Source organism: Columba livia, chromosome 7 (genome assembly GCF_036013475.1).
Source record: "Columba livia isolate bColLiv1 breed racing homer chromosome 7, bColLiv1.pat.W.v2, whole genome shotgun sequence".
NCBI classification, from domain to species: Eukaryota; Metazoa; Chordata; class Aves; order Columbiformes; family Columbidae; genus Columba; species Columba livia.
In genome coordinates this window covers 15270054-15295000 of record NC_088608.1, presented here as the reverse complement: position 1 = coordinate 15295000, position 24947 = coordinate 15270054, and the positions used below count along the sequence as shown (strand labels likewise).

General features: G+C 45.1%; 1 protein-coding gene across 26 annotated transcripts in view; it reads left to right on the top strand.

The window, feature by feature from the left end:
* BIN1 (bridging integrator 1) overlaps positions 1-24947 on the top strand; it is a 99014-nt gene that overhangs the window by 35121 nt on the left and 38946 nt on the right. For 15 of the 26 annotated variants that reach the window (XM_021299126.2, XM_065070649.1, XM_065070648.1 and 12 more), the window contains exons 2-7: positions 7428-7508; positions 14217-14271; positions 14713-14807; positions 16673-16768; positions 21045-21152; positions 23879-23971. In XM_021299126.2, coding sequence (XP_021154801.2) covers positions 7428-7508; positions 14217-14271; positions 14713-14807; positions 16673-16768; positions 21045-21152; positions 23879-23971 — 528 coding nt within the window. The remainder of the gene's footprint in view (positions 1-7427; positions 7509-14216; positions 14272-14712; positions 14808-16672; positions 16769-21044; positions 21153-23878; positions 23972-24947) is intronic. The other 11 variants (XM_005511008.3, XM_065070654.1, XM_065070653.1 and 8 more) reach the window with 1 other exon arrangement.

The window sequence follows — 24947 nt, the reverse complement described above, 5'->3', positions numbered from 1 at the left end:
GCTACTTCTGACTCAGCCTTGAGGATAAGGTGACCATCACTCCAAGCCTCCAGACTTGAGAAACATCCTGCACTTGTTGTGCTTGTTTCTACATCTTGTCTTATACCTGGCATGGTCAGAAACGGGTGTATTCTTAAGATGCTAATTACAGCCTGGTGAAACTTGTTGCCTTGAACTCCCTCTGAGCCAATTATGGGGAAGCAGTTTTCTTCAGAAAATAATTCAGAATGTGAAAGTGGAGGTCCTGTTACTTTCCCTATTGACTACAGAGTAAGGAAGAAGGATGAACCAATGTGACCACACGAAGTCACAATAAGCTCAACGCTTGTCCTGAAGGTGCAGGTCTCAGTGAGGCTGCTCTTTAGTAGTTGCCAGAGGCAGATATTTCAGTTGAGCCTTCAAGGCTTCATTGTCACTCTTGCTTCTACAGAAATTTTGCCATATAATGCAAGTTAGGGAAGGTGGCCTGCTTCTTTGACTATAGGCTCTATATGCCATTATTATCTAGTCACGCTTGGATACATGTTACACTTCAGACTGATATGGAGGAAGGAGGGAGAGTATTTGTTCAGAGACAAAATGATTGACCTATTGCTGTCATCTTCAGGACTTGGGAAGATTGGCTTTGGAAGGGCCTTACAAGGTCCATCCCCTGTGTGGAGTAGAATCAGTCCAGCTTAAATCACACTCGAGATGCTTATTTAACTTATTTAAAAGTCTTTAATTAGCAAAGGATCTCTACACAATCTATTCTAATGATTTAGATTCTTCATTGTTGGCATATTGTTAGGGGATGTTCTGAAACTCCAACATCACAATATGACGAGAAAATTTGTATTTTTAGTTGTTTGGGTTTAGTTGTTTGGGTTTTTTCCCTAGTCAGATTGGGTTTGAGAATATGGCTCTCACAGACTTTAATTAGAGGGACACCTGAGAAAATCAAACTCAATGTGTCTTGAGCTGGGTACTCAAAATTGGTCACCTGCACCTCTTTCCTGTTTGCCAGCTGGGGATGCCAGGGATAACTTTGACTCTGCAACATGCTGAACAAACACTCCTCTTCACAGTTGGATGGATGTGACAATCGACATGGATTTTCCAGGTCATTCAGGAAGTCTCTAGTAAAATGCAGTATTGAACCCTGATTTCCCAACTCTTAGCTCGGCAGTTAGCCCTGTTTTTGCAAAATCTACTGAACCTTGTCAGCAAGTAAGAAGCAAACAAGAGCCACTCTGTCTGTGCCAAGTGTGAAATTGCCCTTTCCCATATTCCAGTGATCTTGGTCTTGCTGATTGCTCAGCCACGGGAATAATTTTCTCAACTTGAAATGAAGCTTAACATGTTTGGTGTTTATTCCTCTCCACCCCCATCCTCCTTTGTCTAATTGTTTCAGATAAAGACTTAATTGTGCCAAGCTTGCATGAGAAAAGCCAGGCTGTCCCCAAAACCAGCCTAGAGGCAGGGGTGGAGGGCAGGAGGACGTGCCCTGCTTCCTGGAGGGCAGGAGCAGAAGCAGGACTCCCACTTCTGGTCTTGCTTTTCTCTCTGAGTCTGAGTGCAAAAACCAAATTATTCCATGAGCACAAATCTACTTTGCTGAGCAAGTCACATTTCATTTGGGTAGAAAATAAACCAGGCTTAAAAAAGCCTATGAAACTTCCTTTGCTTGTACCTCATTAAGCTATGTGGCTTTGTGCTTTCCATCTGACTTGGACACTTTTCTCTCTCCCTCTTCCCATTATAATGTCCTCCATGGACAAATAGGCAGCGACCTGAGATCAAAGATCTGTTTGTTCTGTTGCTAGTTGACCCGTTGGCATATGCCAATTTGTTGCAATTCAAAATTAGTCACAGTATTTACTGGCTTTGTGCCCAGTTGGTAGTTGGAGATAATGCACTGGATTTGGCAGATACAGTGAAAGTCAGAGGCATTGTTTTTGAGGGGTGGAGGGGCCAGGATATGGAGTGATTTAGGAGCATGAGGCCCATATCAGTAACTCCTACCCCTTCTCTGATAGAGTGGGGAGTAAGAAGTGGACCTGCAGGGCTCAAGCTGTATGTGCTCTGGCTGTGGGCTTAATGACGCTCCATTCATCAGGGCTGAACCACCCTAAATTCAATGTTTCATATGCAGATTTAGCTCTCTTTGGGATCCACACCTGCATTTATTTTTTGCCTTCCTACTCATCACGTGCATGCTCTAAACTGGTCTTTGGCATGGGTGACCCATGCCACGAAAAGTAGAGTTTTATTAGGTTGCTGTTTCACATAATGGATTTTCATGGTGTTTGCTGTGAATATTTGGGTTTTCAGGGATTTTGTTGTGTCATCCATACTTCAGAAGAGAGCAAAGGAAGGTGCTGAGTGGGAACTGTGGATACATTAAGCATCTGGGGTATATTTCTCTATTAGAAAGCATAAACGTGAATCTGTTACAGTTGCTTTTTAGAGCAAAGGAGAACCATGTTTTAGTTGGTCTGATACTGCTTCTTGATGCCCACTGCTGCTGCTCTGCTGGCAAGTATTTGTCCTTAGTGGTGATTTCTGTTCCACATCAGAGTTTGGTGGTCACAGGGCTGATCTCCAGATCTTCATTTCCTTTATGTCTGGTGCACAAAGGAGAAGAGCATGGGAGATGCTACACTAAGCAGTGCAGGGGTTTGCCCTGTGGAAATGCTTCCTCATGGACACCTGGAAAAAAGAGGATAGACTGCAGCCAGATGAGATGCTTCCTTTTGAGTCCTACAGAACGGTGGTGGTTACCTAAATGCCCAGTTATCCTGTGAATCTTAGTCTTGCTATTGAGAAAAACCTGCAACTTGGATTTTCCTAAGCAACCTTCCCCCGCTGATGGGAAAATATGTTGGTTTTAAAGGCTATTTCATGCCTTTACTTGCCTGACCAGTGCTAGCAGAATGCCAGATCTCTGATACAGAGGATTTCCAGATTTCTCTGTCACTTATTCTGTGTAATCTCACTTCTCAAAGTGTATAATTTCAGAACTTCCTGCAAATAGTTCTGCCTGCAACAGCAGATGACAAATGCATCCATGATATGAAAGGAATGTGATCATTTACTTATTTGTTAATAGCATCTTGCCTCCTGGCATCTTAAAGTGCTTTTAAAACTTCAGTCTGTATCTCCTTGTTTCTTGTTGCTTTTATTCAAATGCCAGTAAAACTGAGGCTCCATGGGTGGAATTTGGCTCTGTTTAGAGATGCTGCAGTAGTTGGTCAGGTGCCTGTGATTCTAGTTTATGAGAAACACAGAGTACCTGCGGATCTAGCTAATTGTTGGAAGATACCTAGTTTCTGAGCAACACTGGAAAATGGTGGTTAAGTGTCCAAATGTGTCTGGTACCTGAGGCCAAAAACATTGGCTATGATGAGATCCCCATCTTGTCATAGTGAATCTGTAGTAAGCCAAGACTGAAACCCATTGAAGCCCACTCTGAAATCCATCCCACAAAGTGGTTTGTGGGATTCATACAAAATTATTCCCTCCTTCACGCTAGCTTGCACCCTCTTGAAATGGTCCCTCTCCTTATGCAGGGCCAGGACTTCTCAGGTCAAGGGCAGATCAAGGAGCCTAGCCATAGTTGCTTCTTAATCTTTTAAATGCCAGATCCATGCCCTCTGCCTGGTGTGGTTTGCCTCCAGACAGCAGCTGACAGATCACTCCATCTCTGATCTGCCCTGAGATTTGAGAGCTGCGGTGGAGTCCTGACTCTTACCCTGGTAAATCTGCTCCATTAATAGCTATCAAAGAGCCTGAAGTTTCCATCCGAACTTTATCTGGCTTTGCAGCAAGCTGGAGGATTAAAGACCATCACAGGGGAAGGGAGGGAGCAGCCGTGGCTCACCCGGAATAGCCTGACCTATGACGGCACGTACCAGCCCGGGGAGGGGACTGGTCCTGTGAGCTCACGGGCTATTAGCAGTGAGCACAGACATGCCTGCGGTCAGCAGCACACCCAGGGCCGTCTGCTCCATCCCTGGCTGACTTAGGGGTCCAGAGGGATTTGTTAGTACAACTTCCCTACTTGGCTGTTTGATGGGAGTGGGCTTGAGGGCCAGCCTTGTGAAGGCTGTTCACATGACCTTAGGGTTTGACTGCTGGGCTGTTTGCATGAGGCAGATCTGTTTTTGAGGGAGAGTGGTATGAGAAGATAAGCTCTGCCCAGCTGCAGCCCAGGGCTGTTGTCTCTCTGCTGTGTTATATTGAGTAATGAAGGGATCAGAGTGGGCTGTATGGCTGGGACTCGCCTATAGGGCCAGCAGATGTGGGGCACAAGCCATCATCTACCAGATGGGGGAAGAGTGTGGGAAGCAAGAGCAGGTCTTTTCTTGTAGCCAGGGATTCACTTCTCTCAGCCTCTCATAAATAGTTTTGTTTTCTTTGTCTTGTTCCTCTGCTGGTATCCTCAAATCCTGTTTCAACCACCCCATGTCACTCCTGTGGAAAAGTGCAGGGTTTCTTGTTACTTCTCCCCATCACTCAGAGCTGCTCCTCAGCTGGGCATCGCTGTTGCAGCAGGAGTTTTTTCCTTAGAGGCAGGTTGTGAGTTAGAGCCCTTTCCAGTGCCCAGCATTTTGCAGGACTTGTGCAGAGCACCTCACCGCAGCGGAACAAAGATCTTTCCAGCTGGATGGATGACCCCAGACTCTGTATGCTTGTCCCCAAAGGAGCAGTGGAACTGCAGATTAGGTTCTTGGACATGTGGGAAGCAGGAGTGCAGCCACCACAATGAATAGTCTGTGGGTGCTGCTCAGTGTTTTACACCAGGAAGCTCTGAGGCTGTTCTAAACCTTTGACCCTGTCGACATACTCCAGATTCCTCCCAGTTAAACAGTCTCCTTCCCTCCCCTCCAGGCCTGAAAGCATTTCATCTTCTGACTAGCCAGACAGATGCATTGCCCCATAAAAAGCTGCTTTGTGTCCCCAACAATTCTATTGATCTGCACATTGGGAGCATCATTCTGCTTTGGAATTTGCAGCTTGCATACTTGATTGTTATTTATTGTGATGGGTGCTATTGGCTCTTTGGACATCTAGGAAGTCACCCAGCAAGTGGGAAATCTGTGCTCCATGGGCTGAGCAGCCTAGGGGAGTGCAGCGGAACACAGGGCCTTTGAGCAGCATCCTTTCTGGAAGAGGATCACCTTTTCACCTGATGAGAAAGATGAGGCCATACTGAATCCTTCTCTCTTGCTGTCATGGCAGAGAAATGTGCAGCCTCGGCAGCAGCATTGCTGTGGCGTGTGCTCCCCTTTACTGGAGCAGATGAGCAAAGGAGGCACCAGTGGCTGGTGTACAGGACTCTGCCCGTCCAACCAGTGTTGCTTCTTCTGCTCTCCAACAAGCTCTTCTGTGCCAAGGCTTTGAGAGGAAGAAGAGAATATTCATCTTCTCTACATCCTGCTACATAGACAGGTTTACGAAGCACTTTGGGTGCTTGTAGCTGCACTGTTTGCTGCTGTTGCTTGTGCTGTAGAAAGTTATGCTTCTGACGCTGGAGGTTTTTGGTTCAGCCCTTGGTCACAGAGATCAGTCTTTATCTGTATGTGTCCTTTCCCCTGCTTTTGCTGACACTTGGATACCTCAGTGATTACTGGCAGTGAAGAGAGACCGTTGAACAGAGGGAGAATGAAAAACAGTGATTCCCTCCTAGACATTCAATCCCAGTCTAAATAAGGGGATTTACGAGCTGGGTGCTGAATGATGGCACTAATTTATCATGTCTAGGGCTTGAGTCAGTTTTTGTGGTCAGGAGTGAACTGGGAATGTCTGTGTGTATATGGGGGAGAGGGAAACAGAGATGAGCCAAATAGACATAAGTGTCCCCTACCTTGGCTGTGTAAAAAGAAGAGAGCGGGCCAGTAGGTGCATTGGCAGCTGGGCTAGATGATCTTTGTAGGTCCCTTCCAACTGAAAATATTCTATTTTATTTTACATCATGTTGCAATATCATTTTGGAGTCCGAACGTGAAAGGCTGATCCCTGCCCTGCAGGGGAAGAATCCTCTGAGGAGATCTGTGAGTAGCAAAGGGAGCTGGAGGAAGCTGGTTCAGGTGGCTGTTATGGCTACCGGACAGTCCCTCAGAGCATCTGGTCTGGAGACATTTACTAGTGGCCTTCCTGTAAACCTGATAGCAGTAACATGCACCTGCTTTTGCTTCTTGACCCTCTTCTCTCTAAGACAGGCTGAACATGATGGCCAAGGCCTGTGGCTGAAGTAGTGATGTGCTCAGCAGAGCAAGAGAGACTTCAGCTTTCCAGTGCTTTCTGCCTCTTGGGCAGTCATGCTCTTGCCACTCAAGAATCCCTTGCTTTTAAAGATGTTTCTTCAGCACCCTTTGTAGCCCACCTCTGGCTCTCAAAACCTCCTGTGACTGAGAATGGGGTGGGCCTTTCTCTGTTTTACTGGCCCCGTGAGACAAGTGGTGTTTGTTTTTTTTTTTTTTCCCATTTTTTTCGTGGTTAGGTTTTATTTTCCATTAACCAAGATGTTGTAATAGAGCTTAACCAGCTACAACTTTACATCCTCATCTCCCTGCTGCTGGAGTTGCTTGGGGCATGAAGTAACTGCTGCCCTCCTCCACAGCTGCAGTTTGCTCAGCCTGCTTTTGATGGACCTACTTTCCTACCCAGAAAATGGAATGCTTTGATCAAAGCTCGGGAACAGTCCACTTAGCTGCATGGAGAGATCATTAAGAGAGAAGTGTGATAAGGGAAGTAGTCTGATAAGGATTTTTATACAGGCTGTTGAGAGCTGTGCTGAGCAGGCAGGGAGTGAGAGGAACAGGGCTGGCTGCTGGCACGCTCAGACGTGACACACAGACTGAGTGCCACATAGACTCATGGTGTGAGGTCCCCCTCTGGTCTCAACAGCCAGCTCCTGCCAAGCATGAGCATAGTGAGGAAAGGTGGAAAGGAGATGGGACGTTCACTGTTCTGGCCACCTTCTCTCTCTAAGGGGGTCTCTGTATGGCTCTCTGTGACGGCAGTCTAGCTGTTCTGGGAGCAAAAACCTTGTGTGGACCAGAGACTACTGTTAAATCAGGATTAGTGTAACCACACAGCACAAGGCATATTAGGGATGTGGTTTGTTTCTTGCTGATCCAGGAGATAAACAACTGGGTTGCTATTGCCTTGGCTGCAAAAAGCATCAGGCCAGTGAAGGACAAACCTCAGTCATGCTCTTGGGTACAGCAAAGTATAAAAGGTCTGAGTTTATCCCGATTCATCTGTAAGTTGTTTTTCAAACTATGACTATGAAATATTCTGAAAATTCTGAGTACAAGAATAATGGAGACTTCTAAACTTCTGTTCTTTCAGCCTAGTGAGCAAAAACTTGCAACTGTTTCTTTGTCTCTGCTTTGCTTTCTCTGTTTGAAGTCTCCTGTATTTCTCCTCTCTTTCTGCAGGTCCTTCAGAAGCTTGGGAAAGCAGATGAAACAAAAGATGAACAGTTCGAACAGTGCGTGCAGAACTTCAACAAACAGCTGGTAAGATAATTTGTGATATGTAATTACATCCTGGGTTTCAGTATTAGCTTCCAGTCATCTGCTGCAATATGCAGTTAAAGCCTATTAAATTAAATGATGCCATAGACCTATTGAAGTGACCCACAACTCATAGCTGTTTACTTATGAGAAATTACACTGTGTCTTCCAGTGTCCCTATCATGGAGTCAGTGAGACTATATGCTGAAAAATAATAGTTGTCTAGACCCAAGTTTAGGAAAAGAAATAGCTCAACCAGAACACTGCAGCTAGAAGCTGCTTTGTAATGTAATTTTTCAATGCTGGGCTGGAAGCAGCGACATAAGAACAACGTTCTATCTCTGAAAGTTGGATAGGATGAGAAACAGATTAGAAATCAAAAATCAAATGGAACAAGGCAGATTCAGTTTCCCAAGGGCAGCGGAGAGCAAAAGAGACAAAGAAAGCAAACAGTGAAAAGGGAACATCCTTCTGTGGCTAAGACCTAAATCTGACTGCTTCCCCATCCTCGCTTATTCACTGTGTCAGGCCTGAGTCACTGTTCTTTCGTGTGTCTGCTTCAGCCCTATGTTTTAGCACACAAAAATATTTTAACAGTGGAGCAATTTTCCCCCACCCTCGTGCTTAAACAACAGTCAGTTTATATCTTGAACTGGGCGCGTGTGGGTTTTTTTTTAATCTGGAGCTTTCAGCCACTCAGAGGAGGAAAACGTCAGTTACCCCAGGGGATTTGCACTGGAGTGCTTGGTGTTGAGGAAAGTGGTGTTTGTTTCATGTCAGGAAATGCATGCCACACCAGAGCTCAGGTGGTGCTGAAGAAATCTTCTAGCTCCTTTGTGCCCTGACATATTTAGGACCTTTTTCTGTAGCTGTTAGCAGCAGCTGTGTCGTGTCTGTTAAGACTCAGCAGATGTGCTTATGTGTCGCAAAACCAGCTGAGAAGGGATTCGTCACAGCAGAATATAATTACGATCTTTCAGTCTGACTTTGACTTATGTCTAACTGGAGCTGCCTGGAGATTCCTGGAGACTGATGCCCATTTTCTTGGCAGCAATAGCAGCAGTTGCTACAGAAGTTCATGTAACATCTCTATAGCATGTTTACCAATGATATTGTCTTGTACAAAGAGGAATCCAATTTGGCTTCTTTCTGATGACATGACATTACCAGGAGTGACTTTTCTGTATCATTTTTAAGTATCAGCAAGCAGGAAATAGCCTTTTAAAAGGAGAAATACTGAAAAACTCAAATCCAGACATCTTGATCTGGCTGTCTGGAATGGCTTTTCAGTTTCCAGAGCCACAAGTTCCAGTGGTGCGCTGAGAAGCCTGTTAAAGAACCACTGCCTTTTTACAGCTGAATTTCTTTTCTCATTTTGTAGGGGCAGGCCATTAACTAAATTCTCCAAATAATTTATCAAAGTAGCTGGAGGCTGCTCTGCCTTTGCTGTTTGGGGTCTGTTGGTTTTGCTTTGACCCTCAGTTTCCCTATTACTAAAATAACAATGCCTGTTTTACAGGGCAAACTGTAAATAAGAGTTAGCTGGATTGTTAGGATATCCAGGTCTGAGAGGTTATTATGATGCCAAGCAGACTGGGGAGAAAAACTTCAACGATATGTGCATGTGTACACACTCATTTTTATTTTTACATGTATGATATGTGTGTGTAGTATAGGTACGTGTGAGATTTCTATGCCCTTCCCTTACCAAGTCTGCCCCAGAGGGGGATGGAGGCTGGAGGGAAGCTGAATGTGCTGCAGGCTTGTGACAGAACAGCTGTCCTGTGGAACTGGTGGGGCTGTGACCAGGCAGTGGCCTTGTTTGCTGCTTGATTAGAGGCTCCTCTGACTCTAATGACTGTAACACTATAACACGTTCCATATGTGGGCTGTTGATGAATGGAGAGCAGGTCTAAAAATTACGTGTTCGTTTTCAACCAAGGGGTCTTGTGGTTCTCTCAAATGGTGGTTGAGTGGATAAAGAGGAAAGCATTGCACTTCCCAGCTCCTTGTCCATTCAGGTTCATATAAGAGCACTGCTCTGAGATCTCTAAATGGCAGGAGCTTTTTAGCTCAGACAGGTGGAATTGCTGCATGACAAATTAACTGGACATAACTACACTTCTAGAGATCTTGTCTGTGTCTCTTGAAGGCTTGACAAGCAGCACAACTGGCTATTATATTACTCCCTCATGACAGGTTATCTTTGGCAATTAACCTCCCTAAAAGTTCATTTGAAGGCTCCCCTCTCCTTCCCTTTCCCAGTGTCACTTGTGTTCAGGCACAGGCACAAGGTCTGTACTGGAAATTGTCCTCGCAGACCTGGGAGCAAGAGGCTGGCTGCAAAGGTACCACACAGCCACATCCCGAGGTGTGCCAGGCTCTGGCTTCTCTTCCCCTGCATTTGAAATACTCGCTGGAGAGAGAGTGGGAGGCTGGTGGCAGCCCTGGCACCATGTTGTGTTTCTGCCTGGCAGAGCGGCTGCGTTGTGAGACCCTTTATGAGCTGTTGCTTGTGTGGAAGTTCTGGGTTGGTTTACAGTGTTTCACAGCAAACACAAGAGACAAGCTGCTGCTGACATGGGCTGCATCCATCTCTGTCCACACCCCGTGGTGTTCGGCACAGCCTCAGCCTGCAGGGTAGGCAGCGGGGACTTCGCCTTTGCTCTTGTAGCGTAGTTCCGGAACAGGACATTACCTGCCTGTCTTGAGTGTAGAACATTCCTGTTGATAATAAAAATCCTTCCCATGGGAACTTCAAAACAAGGGAGGTTATGCAAAGAAGGGGTTGGAGTTTAATGTTAGGATGAAATAATTTCTTTTGAAGATTGGGGAAAAAAGGGTTTTAGGAAACCTGTCTTCCATGAAGAAACAGCTCTATGGAAAATCACATGCTTAGCTAGTGCTCAGTGAAAGGTATCGTAAATAACAACCCCTCAGCAAAGCAAGAAAGCAGAAAAGGAAACCAAACCCCTCTTGGTTTTTTAATTGAGAAAAGCTATATGTAATAGGTGGTTCCTTAGGCCTTTGGAGTGAAAGCTCTTCCAGCCTCCCAAGCATAGCAATTCTATTTTTAAATATGCATCTTCTTGTACATACTGTCCTGCATATTATGCCTGGTTGTGTTATAGGCTCACAGGGTTGAATTACACCGTGATTACAAGTATGGCAAAATCTGCTCAACACAACACTTGCGTGTTTGAGTAGAACCACTTGTTTTGGTCACTTTTACATCAAGACACAGTGTCATTGTCCCTGCATTAAGGTTTTAAGTCAGTTTGTTAGTGCAGCAATGAGAAATGAATATGGGGTTCAGGATCAGCACTGATCTTCAATTTTGGTCCTAGTTTTACTTTCCTTTTGTAGAGTTTTGTAACTCTGAGATATATATACACACATATATATACACACACACACATGCACACTATTTCTCCTTTTTTTTGTTTTGTTTGGTTTGTTTGTTTTTAAACATTGTGATTTAAAAAATACTATACTATTAGGTTTTTGAACATCTTTAGATTTAACCATACCTCTAACTTCCTTCTGCACACCTTTAAACCTATTGCTCTTTGATAACTGGGGAATAGATTAATTTTCCAGATTCCAGTGTAAGCCTTTTCCCTACCTTTTTTTACCTCTGAGTATAGAAAGCATCTTTTGAATGTGCACTCAAGGGTGTTGAAAGCTTCTGTTCTATACAGTACTTGACAGTGTCTAACTGCATTGTGAGAGGTGTTTATGCAGAATCGTGTCTGTACTTGACAGCTTGCTGTAGCCTGCCTGAAGAAAGCAAGTGCTGCATGCACAGAGAGGAAGCAATTGTCAGAGTTTCTTGGGAAAGCATTAATGCTTAAAATAATAAAAAGAAACCGTTGTAGCAAGTGAGGGAGCTGCTTTACTCGTGCACAGGAAATAGCACAATGAAAATGCCAAAGAGGGACTTGGGTAGGAACTCCAGGTGCTTAGGGGAGCTGTGGAAATGAGATTCATGGCAAAACTGAGCCACTCTTGGGAAATCCTTCTTCCTGCAGATCTTACAGGCTGTAAAGTCTGTTCACTCTCCCTGGCAGGCTTGGTACTTTTAAGAGGCTTAAGCAGCTGCATAGTCGTGGGGATCAGCTGTAACTCTGACTTTAAACATCAGCAAGGGGTGGCTAGGAAAGACCACTCCAGCTGCAGGATGCAGCACTGCATAATGGTGACTGCACATCACAGCGAGACAAGTGGTGTCAAGGATGCCTGGAGGATGCAGCAGCTAGTTGTGCATTGCTGCAATTGCACACTCCAATATTTGGGCCATGACTTGCAGGTTTTTCTGGTGTTCTACCTAAGAATCTTGATTTGATGCTTAATTATGATGCCAAAGTACCTCAGAGGATACTTTTGTCCTCATGAATTTGGGACTGGGTATCAAAACTTGAAGAGTCTGGGTTCTGTCATGTGCTGCTTTAGCAGGACTCAGGCAAGTATGGGCTCAATTTTAGAGGTAGTTTCTGATTTTAGATGCTATAATTCTGAGAGTTACGGTTCTAGACATTGCAGTGCCCAAGTGTTAGGCAAGTTCTGCAGAGGACCTTCCCTGCTGATTAGTTTCTGATAACCTCAAAGATATGTGTTCAAATTTAGTCATTTTTAAAAATTATACAGCTGCAGGATGACAGAGTATCCATGTGAGGGATTTTGCGTGATAATTTCTTCAGTGCCATTTCTTCTTGTGTTCTGACATCTGATTTTGCCAGTTTCAGTCTGTGATTTCTAGCACGGACCAGTTCCAGGAGGCAGAGCTGCTTTCCTCTAAGCCTTTCTTGCTTCCTGTGTCTGGCACAACCAAACACATATTACAGAGTGACTGAACTGCTGCTTGTCAGCTCAGCCTCCCTGATGGTCCTCTGTGTGTGTGTGCTGTTGGATTATTCTGGCATCTCTTCCCTGGTGCTTTCTGATTGCACTGCTAGGAAGGTCTCATTGCGCAGGTTTCCACACTCAGCTTAAGCCAGCAAAAAGCTCTACATTTGTTTGCTCTGTGTTTTAAGAACTCCTAGGAGTTTTGCAGCAGGTGTGGTCTTTATTCCTTTCCTCCTGTACTCTCTTTGGGTCAGTTCCCAATCCTTCTCCAGACTAGGAGTCTGAATTTCTTTTATACAAGCTCTTTCCCATCCCACATTTCCTTTGTTGATGGCAGTAGGGAAAGCATAAGTGTGAACTTATCCAGAACTTTTGAGGCAAGGAAAACAAATTGGGCCATGGTGTTAGAAGCAGATGGATTTCTTCACAAAGCTATGCTAACACTGCCACTCCAACAGCTGGGCAGATTTAGCCTTTGCTTAGAGAGCACAGCTGCATTGAGAGCACAAGGGATCACAGCATGAGCTCTGTTGGGCCAAGAGATGCCTGAGTGCTGGGGAGCACTGTTGGGAAACATCTGCTTTTGAAGCTAGTAGCTCTGAAGCAGCTGTCAGAGATGTCCTGGGAGCTCCCTGTCTCTGGAGTTGTCTTCAGCTGTCAAAATTCATTATGCTGACCCCCCCACCCCCTCAATGGGACGCAACCAGGGGAAGAAGAGGAGGAGTGGCAGCAGGCTATGAGGAAGGTGTGAAGTGTAGTTGTTGCTTTCCTTCATTCTTGTTTTTGCAGCTACTTTGGGGAATAGTGAGGATCCAGTGAGATCCCTCAGGGTAAGGGATAAAACCACTTTTATAATTGAGGTTGTCTGCACAGTTATCCTCAGTGTCTGCTCCTTCCCTTGCTTTGACATGCTCTGTGGTGGTGTTGGTCAACTTCTCAAGCCTTCCTTTTCCTTTTTTTTCTGTTTGTATAATGTCACTGTATGGATTTGGGAGTGTTTCCCTGTCAGCCTTGCACCACTGTCAGAAACACATGGCAGGGTGAAGGGAAGGTGCTTATCCAAGTGCGGGAGAGCAGTCTCATGGGGAGAGCACGGACATATGCATGACTGAAACAACTTTGCTGTGAAAGTCTCTGTGACCCTTTCTAATCTGGATTGTTGTACTGCACTCAGCTTGTGTCATCTGAATGCTTAAACTGCCAAAATTTAGCCCAGCTTCTGGTATTAATCCTTTGTTTCCTAGTGAGTGAGATCTGCTCTGACAGGCCACCTCCACAGTGAAGCTAAAGAAAAAGATGATTAACTCCATATTTGCTGCACAGGACAATTTAGACAGGATGTTTGGGCGGGTCAGAGGTCCCTTGTACCTACTTTGCACAGGGGTTTTAGTTTGCCATGTGGCAGGAAATGGTGGTGAGCTGAACTGCTTCCAAACCAGTACAAAATCTATCAATTCCATCTGTCTTCTATGCCCTACAGACTCGTTAAGTTACGTATGTTGCACAGATCCACTAGACCTTGGCATATAAACTAATTGTTGCCCTTAGAACCCTCTCTAGTTACTTGTATGAAGTCAAAACACTAAAGCTGGCTCTGCTGGTAAGAGCAAATAACAGCTTTACCCACATCAAGTTACTTGGTACCTTGGTAGTATTGTTGGCCAAACATGCCTGCCAGTCACTGGCTGTGGGCTTACCAAGTCAGAGGACTGTGTGGTCTCACTGTTATTTGTGTTTCGTGTTGTCATCAGGCGGGTGTGTAGCCCATCTGCAAGACCATTTTTCTTTATTTAGAAGTGCTTGATAACTCCTTCTTATGCTCTTTATGTAAGAGAATAACTGACATTCTTCTCCTTACATTCACAGTCTGAAGGCACGAGGCTGCAGAAGGACCTCCGAACCTACTTGGCTTCTGTCAAAGGTAAGGTCTGCATAAGGAGAGGATCGTTTTCTCTCTAGTGCTTACCTATGAAGTGAGGTTTCTGCAGCCACCCCTTCCTGGTGTTTCCTCATATGTGAGTTGTAGGGAAGGTCAGCATTGATTGGGTGGGGGATCTTTCAGAATCCTTCAGGACCAGCTGGGATAGAATAGGGTTCTGCTTTGATGCCAAACAGGTGGTGCTGTCTTAGGAGATAGACTCTCATGTCTTCTGCTAAGGTAGGACAAAAACAAAGGTTTTGATGTGACTACATCCTCAGTTTCTTTTCTCCCTCTGGTTACCTTCCATGTTTGTGTTATCAAGAGTCAGATATTCTGCAAGGAGGAGCTTAGCATTTGTGTCCCTGTTCCTCAGGATGAGGGTTAAACTGTGAGGAACACACTATTTTCTTCTCCCTGAAGCAGTTCCCTCTTCTTTCCTAGCCATGCACGAGGCCTCCAAGAAGCTGACGGAGTGTTTGCAGGAAGTGTATGAGCCGGATTGGCCTGGGAGGGATGACACAAATAAAATAGCAGAGGTAAGACTGTCCAGGATGTGGGGTCACCAGGCTTGGTTGGTCAGTGGAGATCAGCTTTGAAGCTGTGTCTGTGTACTGCCTTTCTTCAGGCATATGACTCTGGAGAGACAAACTCAGCATTGGGAAGAAGGGAAAAATGAAGGGAAGTGGCCTGTATCTTTGTCTATGTAGAACAGTGTCCCCAGATGCTTGAATGCTACACAGAGCAGTGTGCTTATGCCCACAAGCAATTTGTTCCCCCAACAGCAGCTAAACAGGAACAGAGAATGCCAAAAGAGAGCCAATAGGGTTAACTGGGTGTATTTCTTAAGCTCTGTGCAAGAGAAAGGGGAAGCTAAATCTATGGCCAAAGCACTGTCAGAGCAACCATTATGTAGCTGCAACAACCTCCCACTTGCAGCAGTACCACCAGCTGCCATATTTTGGTTGCCACCTTGTTTGGCTGAGCCATGTGTCACCCCAGGCTGCTGTTCTTCTCATCCCTTGGTGAGGTGATGCCTGTCCAGCTTGCCCAGGTGTTTCCTGCGGAGCTCAGGGCACAGCCTGTCATTTGGCAGCTTGGCTCCCCTTGGCACGTGTGTGCGGTGGGTCCAGCTGAGGGCAGGTGCCCTCTGCTCTCTCGCTCAGCTGTTCTGCTGGGCAGCAGCTGTGGCAGTTCAGCTCTGAGGATCCATCTGCCATGGGGCTGCAGGACTGGGCTTTTATCTGCAGCTGTTTGTGGCGTTGGAGCAGTGGGGAAGGAATAGAGAGGAGAGCAGGAGAGGGGTTCTTCCCTTTGCTTTCTCCTGCAGAAAATCTCACCTGAAATAACATCTGCATCATGCCCAGGAAATACTGACTTCAAAGCAGATAAATCAAACAAAAGCTGAACGTTTCCAGGTCAGTTCTTGCATTAACATGGAAACTTTCCATTAGGAAGTGCTGTTGCAGTAAATAATGGAATTGTAATTCAACTGTTTGGCTTCACATTCTCTGTTGGCCTTGTTTCTTCCGGAGCTGCTGCAGTGCCTCCTGGGAGACTGTCCCTTCAGAGAATTAGAGCCAGAGAGGTCAAAGGGGAGCGAGAGTACAGAGGATTACCTGTAGCAATGCTGAGGGTCTGCAGGAATATTTCCAGCTCTCCACCTCCCCCTTTCATGCCTTTGTTTGTGTTTCTGTCTTTCAGGAAAAGATGGGCAGTAGAACAGTGCTATACCTGCCAAAAAAAAAAAAAATTCCAACATAAAGTGGGCATTTTTTCTGAATATTTTAGGCAAAACCCTTTGTTCAAGTGGAAAACCAGGAGAGAGTGGCAATTTCCACCTAATTCAAGGTGTTGATACGAGTTTACTGTGCCTGAGATAAGATCAAGGGTACAGTGTGCAAAGGTGAGGGTGCACACCCTGGATGGGACCTCCACTGGGCTGTGGAGGCAGGCAGGGTGAGGGCTGAAGACACCCAGAATAGCTTTCTATTATTGTTTATTGTCCTCCAGAAAGTGGTGTTGTAATGAAAAGCAGAAAATGGTGCCTAGTGTTGTCAGGTGTCTAATTTTTGTGGCTGCTGGGAAAAGGAGGTAAAGCCAACTTGACCTTCATCTCCCCTTCCCTGGTATGGACTTGGGCTGCCACTGTGGGGGAAAAGGTGGGCCCTCAGAGGAAGGTCCTTAGAGAGGTCACCTGAATTAGCAGCATCAGGCTTTCTCCTCTGTCTCTACATTTCTGGCATGACCACCTGTTTTCAACTAATTTCTCTGCTCCTTAGTTTTTTCAAAGAAATTACTGTTTCTTAAGTGCTCTGGGGGACGGAAATTGTTGACTGTAGGATCATGGAGAAATGCAGAACTCTGTGTTCTCAGTAGTTAGCTCACCACTTTTGTTTTTCAGAACAATGATCTCCTCTGGACAGATTTCCATCAGAAGCTGGTGGATCAGGCACTGCTGACCATGGATACGTACCTTGGCCAATTTCCAGACATTAAAGTAAGATTCTCTTTAAACCTTTTGAGAGAATCACAGCAGATGAAAACCCATAAGAATCCATTTCTTACATCCCTGTCTTCTTTAGGAGGATGTGTGTGTGGTGCTCTGCAAGCTCTCCTTTTAGAGCAGCCAAGATCTTTGCAGCTCTGGGTCATGTGAAAATGTGATGTTCTCTTTTGGGGCTTGAAATGAGGGTGAAAAATCCAGGGGAAAGATGCTGAAGAGAAAACATAAGTGTGAAAGGGAAGGATCCATAAAATTATCTACTGTATCACAGTGCAGGAGGGCAGGGTCGGCAGTAGCTCACAAGCTCTCAGTCTTAAGTTCTTAGATTTTTTTTTTTTAACTTCCTTGTAAGTACAAAGCATTTGGGAAGTAATAAGTGGCAAATGTGCTTTATAGGTAGAGGCTGGTATGAAAGACAGATCTGTGTGTTCACTAAAATTGTGCTGTGCATATAGCCAGCTTTTTGCAGAGGAGAGGAAATGCTGGGTAAGTGTCTTTTTGGGGAGATTATATCCTGGGACCTAGGTTTGAATGATGTCCTGTCGCTTCCCCCACAGTTATCTTCTCTCTGCTCGTTTTCAGAAGGTTATGCAGGAAATGTCTTCACCATATGGAAGTGCTAGTAATGATATTGCCATATGGGAAATATCAGCTTGGCTTCCTCCCAATGAAAACAACCCTTTCCCCACCGCATGCCTTCTAAAAAGTTTGTCAATATTTGTTGCTTCCAGAGGATCATGCTTTATCAGAGAGGGGCTGGTCACAGGCTTGTGGTATGAACAACAGCGGTATCCTTGCTTCCTGGGGCTTCTTGGTTTTGCTTAATTTTTCTAGCCTCTTCTGTCCCTGCTGTTTTAGGCTGCTGTAGACTTGGACTTCTGCACTGCTTCAGTCCAGATCACATTTTACCAGCCTTGTGGGCTGTGCACTGAGTCACCTCGGCGTATCGTGTTTCTTCCGTGCTTAGTATCCTAATTCTGCTGAGGTCTTGCTGAGGTTTTACGGTGAGATTTTAAGAGGAGCACAAGGTTGGGACTGACCAAATTTCACCAAAACTCAAGGTGTTAGTTACTGAGTTCTCACGCATCTTTTCTGTCTTTCAAATGGGCCAAGAAGGTGTTTATTACTAATATCCCTTTCTCAGTCTTCAGATGATGCTCTAGAAAATTGGACATTAAAGCAATTTTATGCGTGATTTAAGTAAAGCATTAAAGAGAGCACTACTTGTTTGTAGTTCGCTTCCTAAAATGAGTGAGAATTTGAATTTCTGTTGATTCCTACAATAAGATATGGATATATTTCACAGAGTTGGCTATTTGTTTAAAATGGACTTTCAGTGGTATGAATTTAAAAAGGTTGATAAGTTTTTATTGGTAGTTCAGCTGAATGCATTATTGTCCTTACCCCAGAGCAGTGAGAAGTGCTAAAATCAAGGCTGGTTTGTGTGACTGATAGAAACTCTTATAAGTGCCATTGTTGAAGGTTGCGACAGTTGTACAAAAGTGTAGTTTGGCTTCACATGAGGAATTAGAGTTCATGAGGGTGGCAGGCAAACCCCTCCCAGTCTTACATAATTTACAGAATATTTCAGTAGGTTTTGGTTGTTGTGGTAATAGTTTTCTGTTTTGTGTTTTCCACAAAAGCAAATTTTCTGCCTTTCCTGGGATTCTGGCATTACTGTGATAATGAATAATGATTTATGGAGAGAAGATGATTTTAATTGAGTTATATGAAGGCCTGTTTTTCATTAATGGCTCAGTAATGTGTGATGAGTTAGACCATGCATGCATTATTTTTTGTTAAATTCTAACATATTCTGAAATCTCCTTCACTTGAGGGGCTGGAAAAATTCCCTTGAATTTTTTTGGGCTTCCAATGGGATCCACAGCAGGAATGTGAAAACATAGTTTCCTTTAGTAAGGATTTTTTCCAAGTTAAAGGGAATAGTTTTTAAATGTTGTATGGGGAGGGATGAGCAAAACCTTTCTGTGTTCTCTAACTTAAAAAATGGGAATGCAAAAAATACTTCATTCTTTCTTTGCAGGTCAGTATTTATAGCTTCTTGGAGTAGGATTCTTGCATAACCTATATTACTTCTGAGTGAGTTTTTGATTGAGGTTGCAGAATACACAACAAGAGTACAGGTCTCTGCAGAGAAGATAAGCTATAACCCATGTTCTGCATAGCTGTGGAATTGGTGGTTTTCTGTCTTTCCCTGAAACTGGTATCAGTGAGGGTAAAGGGGAGAAAGTTTGTTTGTTTGTTTGTTTGTTTTTAAAGGAGACTTAAATTAAGATGGATTTATTGCAGAACAGTAGACTCTATTGGAGATAGTGGTGGGCAGCTGCAGCTATCCTGGAGTCATACAGGGAAGCTGCCCTGCAGCCTTTTGAGCCTGGGCTGAGTCCTGTTACTGTTATCGTGGTTGTGCTCAGTGGCTAATCCAGGAGTACTCGCTATGTATCTGCACCCTGTAGTATTTCCCTGTACTCTATTAGAAACGTGAGGGTGGCAGAAGATTGGGGGCTGCAAAAAATGGCAGAAGTGACCTTGATGGGACATGGGTGACTTTGAGTCAAACTAAATGGGTGACATTGAATTAAACTCCCTGGTGGGGGTGATGGAGAAACCTAGATGTTTGCCACATCACAGATGTGGGCAAAACTCCAGCTATCTCTACCAGTCTGACATGGGGAAGAAATTTTATCTCATAAATCCATAATCTGGTCGTATGTTTTATCTGATGTGTGTGTAAGATGCATTAGCTAGCATCTCAGAGATTGTCACACTGCTGGAAGCACCCCCCTGACATCCTTTCTCCATCTGTGACTGGCGGTGTGATGTCAGGGAGATGTGACTGAGGTGGCTAAGCTTAGTTGTGATTCCTCTCTAGGAGTGAGCTGAGTGCTTTGAAATCACTTTGCACGTGTGTGTGGCTGAGATCCTGCAGATCAGCCGTGACTCACACAGAGCTGCACCAGCGTTTGCTGAAAGCGCAGAAGAGAATGTGTGGGAGACGTGCGAACTGGTCCCAGCTGGTCTGGCAGAAAGATCAGCCCTGCGTGCGGTTTTGCAGCTTATCTGCAGGAGCCTGGGGAGAGGAGACCACATATCGCTGCCAAGTGCAGAGCAGGGGGTGGATTTTGCTGTTGCAAGTAAATCCCAATGCCGATTCTTCGTCTTGCACTTTCAATTTCCCTGGGTGCTGTGGTTAATTATAAATGCTTCTGACTCCTTGCCATGCCTTTTCACTCCAGTTCTGCAGCCTGTCTCTAGACTGCTGGTCACTGATGCTGGACCAGGCTCTCTGAGCTGGGGGTGCTGGCATCAGGCTGGGAATACCTGTGTTCCAGCCCAAATAGTCTGGGAAGTTTGTAGAGTCTAAGGGGGATGGCTGGTGGGTTCTTAAAACAGGGCAGCCCAGTGGGCCTGGGCCTCACCAAGGTGAAACTCTGCTGGCGGACAGAGCCTTAGGCACCTCAGATAAAGAAGAGTAATGGAGGGTCAGGCCACGGGCCTGAGTTGTCTATTCTGGATTCTCACTCATGGACTTGTCAGGACTCCGTTCCTGAACACGAGTCTGGTACACAGTTGGCTCCCTCCTTGTGTTGGCTGCAGCCTCAGTGTGTCTTGCCTGTCAATGACACAGGGCTGCAGTTTTTCCCTCTTGCTTCTCTTGCTTAATAGCTGGTTACAATGGACCACTGCCTGTGGCTGTGGTTGCTTCTGTCTGGAGCTCCTATTGTGGGGTCCAAAATGCTGTCCTAGGCATATCCTGAGCATGTGGATGAGTGCTTTTGCTGTGCTGGCAACAGAAATGCTTTCTTTTGTTGAACTTAATCTATGACCTTTCACAGGAACTAGAGCTGTGAGCTGGTTAGTTAGAGTCTGGCTGCAGCCCTCGGGAGGCCCTGGAAATTATAAATCAGGTGCCTGAAGGATGCAGGCGCGTGGGGAGGCTTAGGAATCACCAGAGCTACAATTCTGAAAACATTAATGTCATCCAGAGGTGGGCCCTGTTGTTGGTTGGATCCATTTGCTTTCCCTGGCTCAGTCTGCTCTTCCGAGTTGCTCCCTCTGGAATGGTGGTTTTCTCAGGTGGCTCCCAGGGCCACCTCTTTGGGAAGCCTGTGTGGAGTATCCAGTGAGTGTCCTTGAGTGGGCAGAGCATGGGGTGCTCTGGAAGTTGGGTGAGGAGCATTTTCTGAGAGGCTTTGTGCTTTTTGCTGCTGGGGAAGATTGTCACAACTCTTTTCTCCATCTTTCTTAGTCTCGTATAGCAAAGCGAGGAAGGAAGCTTGTGGATTACGACAGTGCCAGACACCACTTTGAAGCCCTGCAAACTGCAAAGAAGAAGGACGAAACCAAAATTGCAAAGGTAAAGCAAGCAGAAGGATGTGCAGCCATCCTTTTGTTTTGGGAGGTCTGCCTTTGTCTACTGAGCAGGTTTTACCTGCACTTGTACCTCTTCACTGGGTCTGTTTTCATAGAATCATTTAGGTTGGAAAGGACCTTTAAGATCATCGAGGTGTCGTGAACTGGTAAGGTTTTGCCAGACATTTCCTTCTCACCTGTTTAGTTCTCCTAGAAGGCAGGATGGTCTCTGTTGTGTTGGTTCAGATGCACAATCATCAGTCTGCATCTCTCAGTGGCCAAAGCCTAGGCATGCATTTCCTCAGATGCTGCAGTACCAGTAACGTCTGTCAGAAAAGCCTGTGTGCCTCTGAGAGAAGCAAAACCTTGCAGTGCTCCAGAAGAAATTTCCAGCTTGTCTGCTTCTTGGGCCTCTGTCTCCCCATCTTAGAACAGCAGTGAGAGTGTTTGAGTGTTGCTTGAAGTTGGTTATGTTTGTGAAGTCCTCTGATATTCTAGGACAGAGATGCTTAGGAGCGTGAGTTAAAAGTTCATTGGTGGAAAGGCACCCTATACACACTTGATGGCTGTGTTCTGTTGTCTATTGGTAACAATAACTGGATCATAAATATGGCTGAAGGCATTAAAATAAGAGTTTTCTCTTGTCAGGATATGGCTTTTTTCATGCCTGTGAACAGCTTGATCCAGGATTAACTGCAGAGCATGCCCAACACGCAAGTGAAGGATTTAATTTTTAATTAAAATAAATGTCATTAAAAATAAAATTTAGATTTTCTGTTAAATGTAGCTGAAGAAAGGTGATAGCACTAACCTTGTTCTAGAGGAGGCATGTGGTTCAAATACCTGCCCAGAAAATGAGCTGTGGGTTACTCCTGTACCCTGAGTGGACTGGAACCTGCGTGTCCCACTCCACAGGATAAGTCTTGACAGAACAGAATACTCCAGGGCTGGGGAAACGTCTCTAATTTTCTTGAATGGGGGCCATGGCGTGTCAGGACTCTTCAGGCTAAAAGCAGTGCAGGAAAGAAAGAGCCTGGATCTGTATCTTTTAACCAGGCTGAGAGGAGTTGTTGTCCTTTGCTTGGAGTTATTTCTGGTAGGGGGGAATATGGGCTATGTGAGAGAGACTAGTGTTTCTCCTGCATGGAAGAAATAAAGATACATCTGTCCCCCAAGTGAAAGATCTGCATTTAATGGCCAACTGACAGCACTTTTATTTTTAATCTGCAAGTCATCTGCTCACTCAGTGCATGCACTGTGATTAACCTTGACAGACAAAGGGAAGAGAGATTGATGGCTCAGGTGTCTTTGCATCATTTGTGTGGCAAAGCAAGTCTTGGTTCTGTATGCAAGGCATGAGGTCCAGCTGGTTGTGCCTTCTGTTCAAAGCAGTACTTCATTTTGTTTGGGGAGCAGAGTTTCCTGGGGCGTGGTATTACTCATGGTATGTGCCTGCAGGATCTTTGCTGCAGTGGAAATGTTTTTTATAGGAATTCATCTACTCAGGTTGGTACCTGGTGATCTGCCCCAGAGGCTGGCCACCTTTGTCATTTCTGCACTTGCTCACGTTGCCCCAAATGCTCACCTAAGATGTTAATAACAAGGGATCATTGTTTGCTCTTTTGTTAAAGTATGAAGAACAGTGCAGTTTGAAGAGTGAAATGCTGAGATTTAGGAGTTGGTGCTCTGTTTCTCATTCAGCCTGTGTGTGTGTGTGTCTCTTAGTACTCAATCGGACTCTTCTCATTAGCCAAAATGTGCACTGAATCAGGTCTTTCCACCCTCTGTGCTTTAGGCCATAAGTCCATGCACAGGATAATAACATGACACATCGCACCGTCCTGATCCTGTGAAGATGGGAGCAGTGAGTCCCCGAAAGTTCTGTCCATATGCTCTTCCCAAAGGGGCAGGTTTCACAGCCCAGCCAGTGATCCCACACTTGCAGTCACGCAGCTCTGCAGGGCTGTGGGCAGCAGCCAGGGCTCAGTGTGCACTAGGCTGGGGTAGGACATTCACCTCTCTGTTCCTGTGACTGCAATTTTGCTCATGCGACCTCTGAAGTAGGGTTTTTCTGGTGTAAGGTACTTTGGAATATAACAGGCTCCTAGGAAAGAGAAATCATGTTTGTGATACAGCATACAAAATGGGAACTGACTTGATTGATGTTTCATAGTATAATAACAGAAACAGCAATGAGAATACTTTTTGGAGCTATATGGTCTCTTTTTTTCTTCTCTAATATATCAGTGTTCTTTTCCTGCTCAGGACTCCTGCCACTTATTGCTAAACTCACAGCCTGCCATTAAAATAAAGCACTGTGAACTTTCAGCTGTTGCATGTGAATAATTACCGTGGTTAATTAATCCTGACCTCTCTTTAAGGAGCTCCCACTTCACAGCCATGACGCGGAGTGGGGTTGTCTGTGTGCTGGGTCACTAACAACTGTATCTGTTGCTCTTTGCAGCTGCCTGGCTGGTCTGCAGTGTCCCAGCCCACACTGGAGCATTAATTACTGCTAAACTTGGCATGCTTCAAAGGATTTGCAACCAATCGGTCCTGGGATGTTTGTTTTTTCTTTCACCTTGGTGATACTGGTTTGGCCCAGCCTCTAAATACACTCTGTTGTGATTTTAATTTTTTTTAAAATCCTAAAAGATAGATGTTTGTGTCTCTCTTGTTCTCTGTTTATTTTTTTTTCTCTTTTCACTCAAACATGCTCCCTCCCCCCAGCCTGTTTCGCTGCTTGAGAAAGCTGCGCCTCAATGGTGTCAAGGGAAGCTACAAGCTCACCTCGTTGCGCAAACTAATCTGCTCCGAAATCAGGTGACTGCTGATTTACCTGGCTCTAACCCTGCATGCGCTATTTTGGGCTCTAGATTGTACCATGCAACTAATCTCTAGGTAACGTTCACTCTAGTCCCCTCCGTTAAGCGTGTCCTTGGGACATAGTGCCCTGAGCCACAGTGGATACGTGGAAGTTACTGACCAATGAATGAATGTCCGCATGTCCTATTGATTTCTAATCAGGTGTGCTAATACTGGACTATTGTTTTCTCCCCCTAAAATGAAATGAGGAGGAAAGAAGCCCATCGAATAGCACTGAGGCAAGGGGTAATGTAGTGTAGCACCTCTAATTATTCCTTTTTCTTCTGAGAGAAGCAGACAATTTATATTGTTGCTGTTAAAAATAAAAAAAAGGAAAACATTGGAAAAAATTCCTTCTGTGTTTCTGTTGGTGAGTAAAACCAGAAAAAAAGCCCACATTGCTTCAAAAGCAATTTCTGTGGCTGCTGATTTAAATCTCAACATTCTCCCATGGTAAAATCCAAATTTTCAAAACAGGCACTGTCCTGGCTCTTGTGGTCTAAATGAGCTGTTTCCAGGTATACAGAGGTTCAGTCTGTGTAGGAGAAGCAGTATGCCCAGACTAGGGATTTTCCACCCCAAATATATTTGAACGGCTCTAGGTTGAAGTCATGGTTGCGTCATTTGGCAGAACTTGGCCAAACATTAAGGTTACAGTGTCCTGAGGGACATAAGAGCAACACAGAAACTGCAGGGACTAAGTATTTCTATCCTACTTGCATAGGAGAAGCATGGCTTCCTGCTGAAATCTCCCTCAGTATTTACCCTGGAGCTCCTGGAGGGATGAGAGGGAGCTGGTGGAAAACAGCCAGTGAGAAGAAAATGCTTTCAATATGCAAGGGATAGTAAATCATTACCCAGACTGCCAGCACCAGCTACCTGCTCACAAGTTCCTGGTGAGCTCATCTGTTCTCATTCAAATGTTTCTACTGTC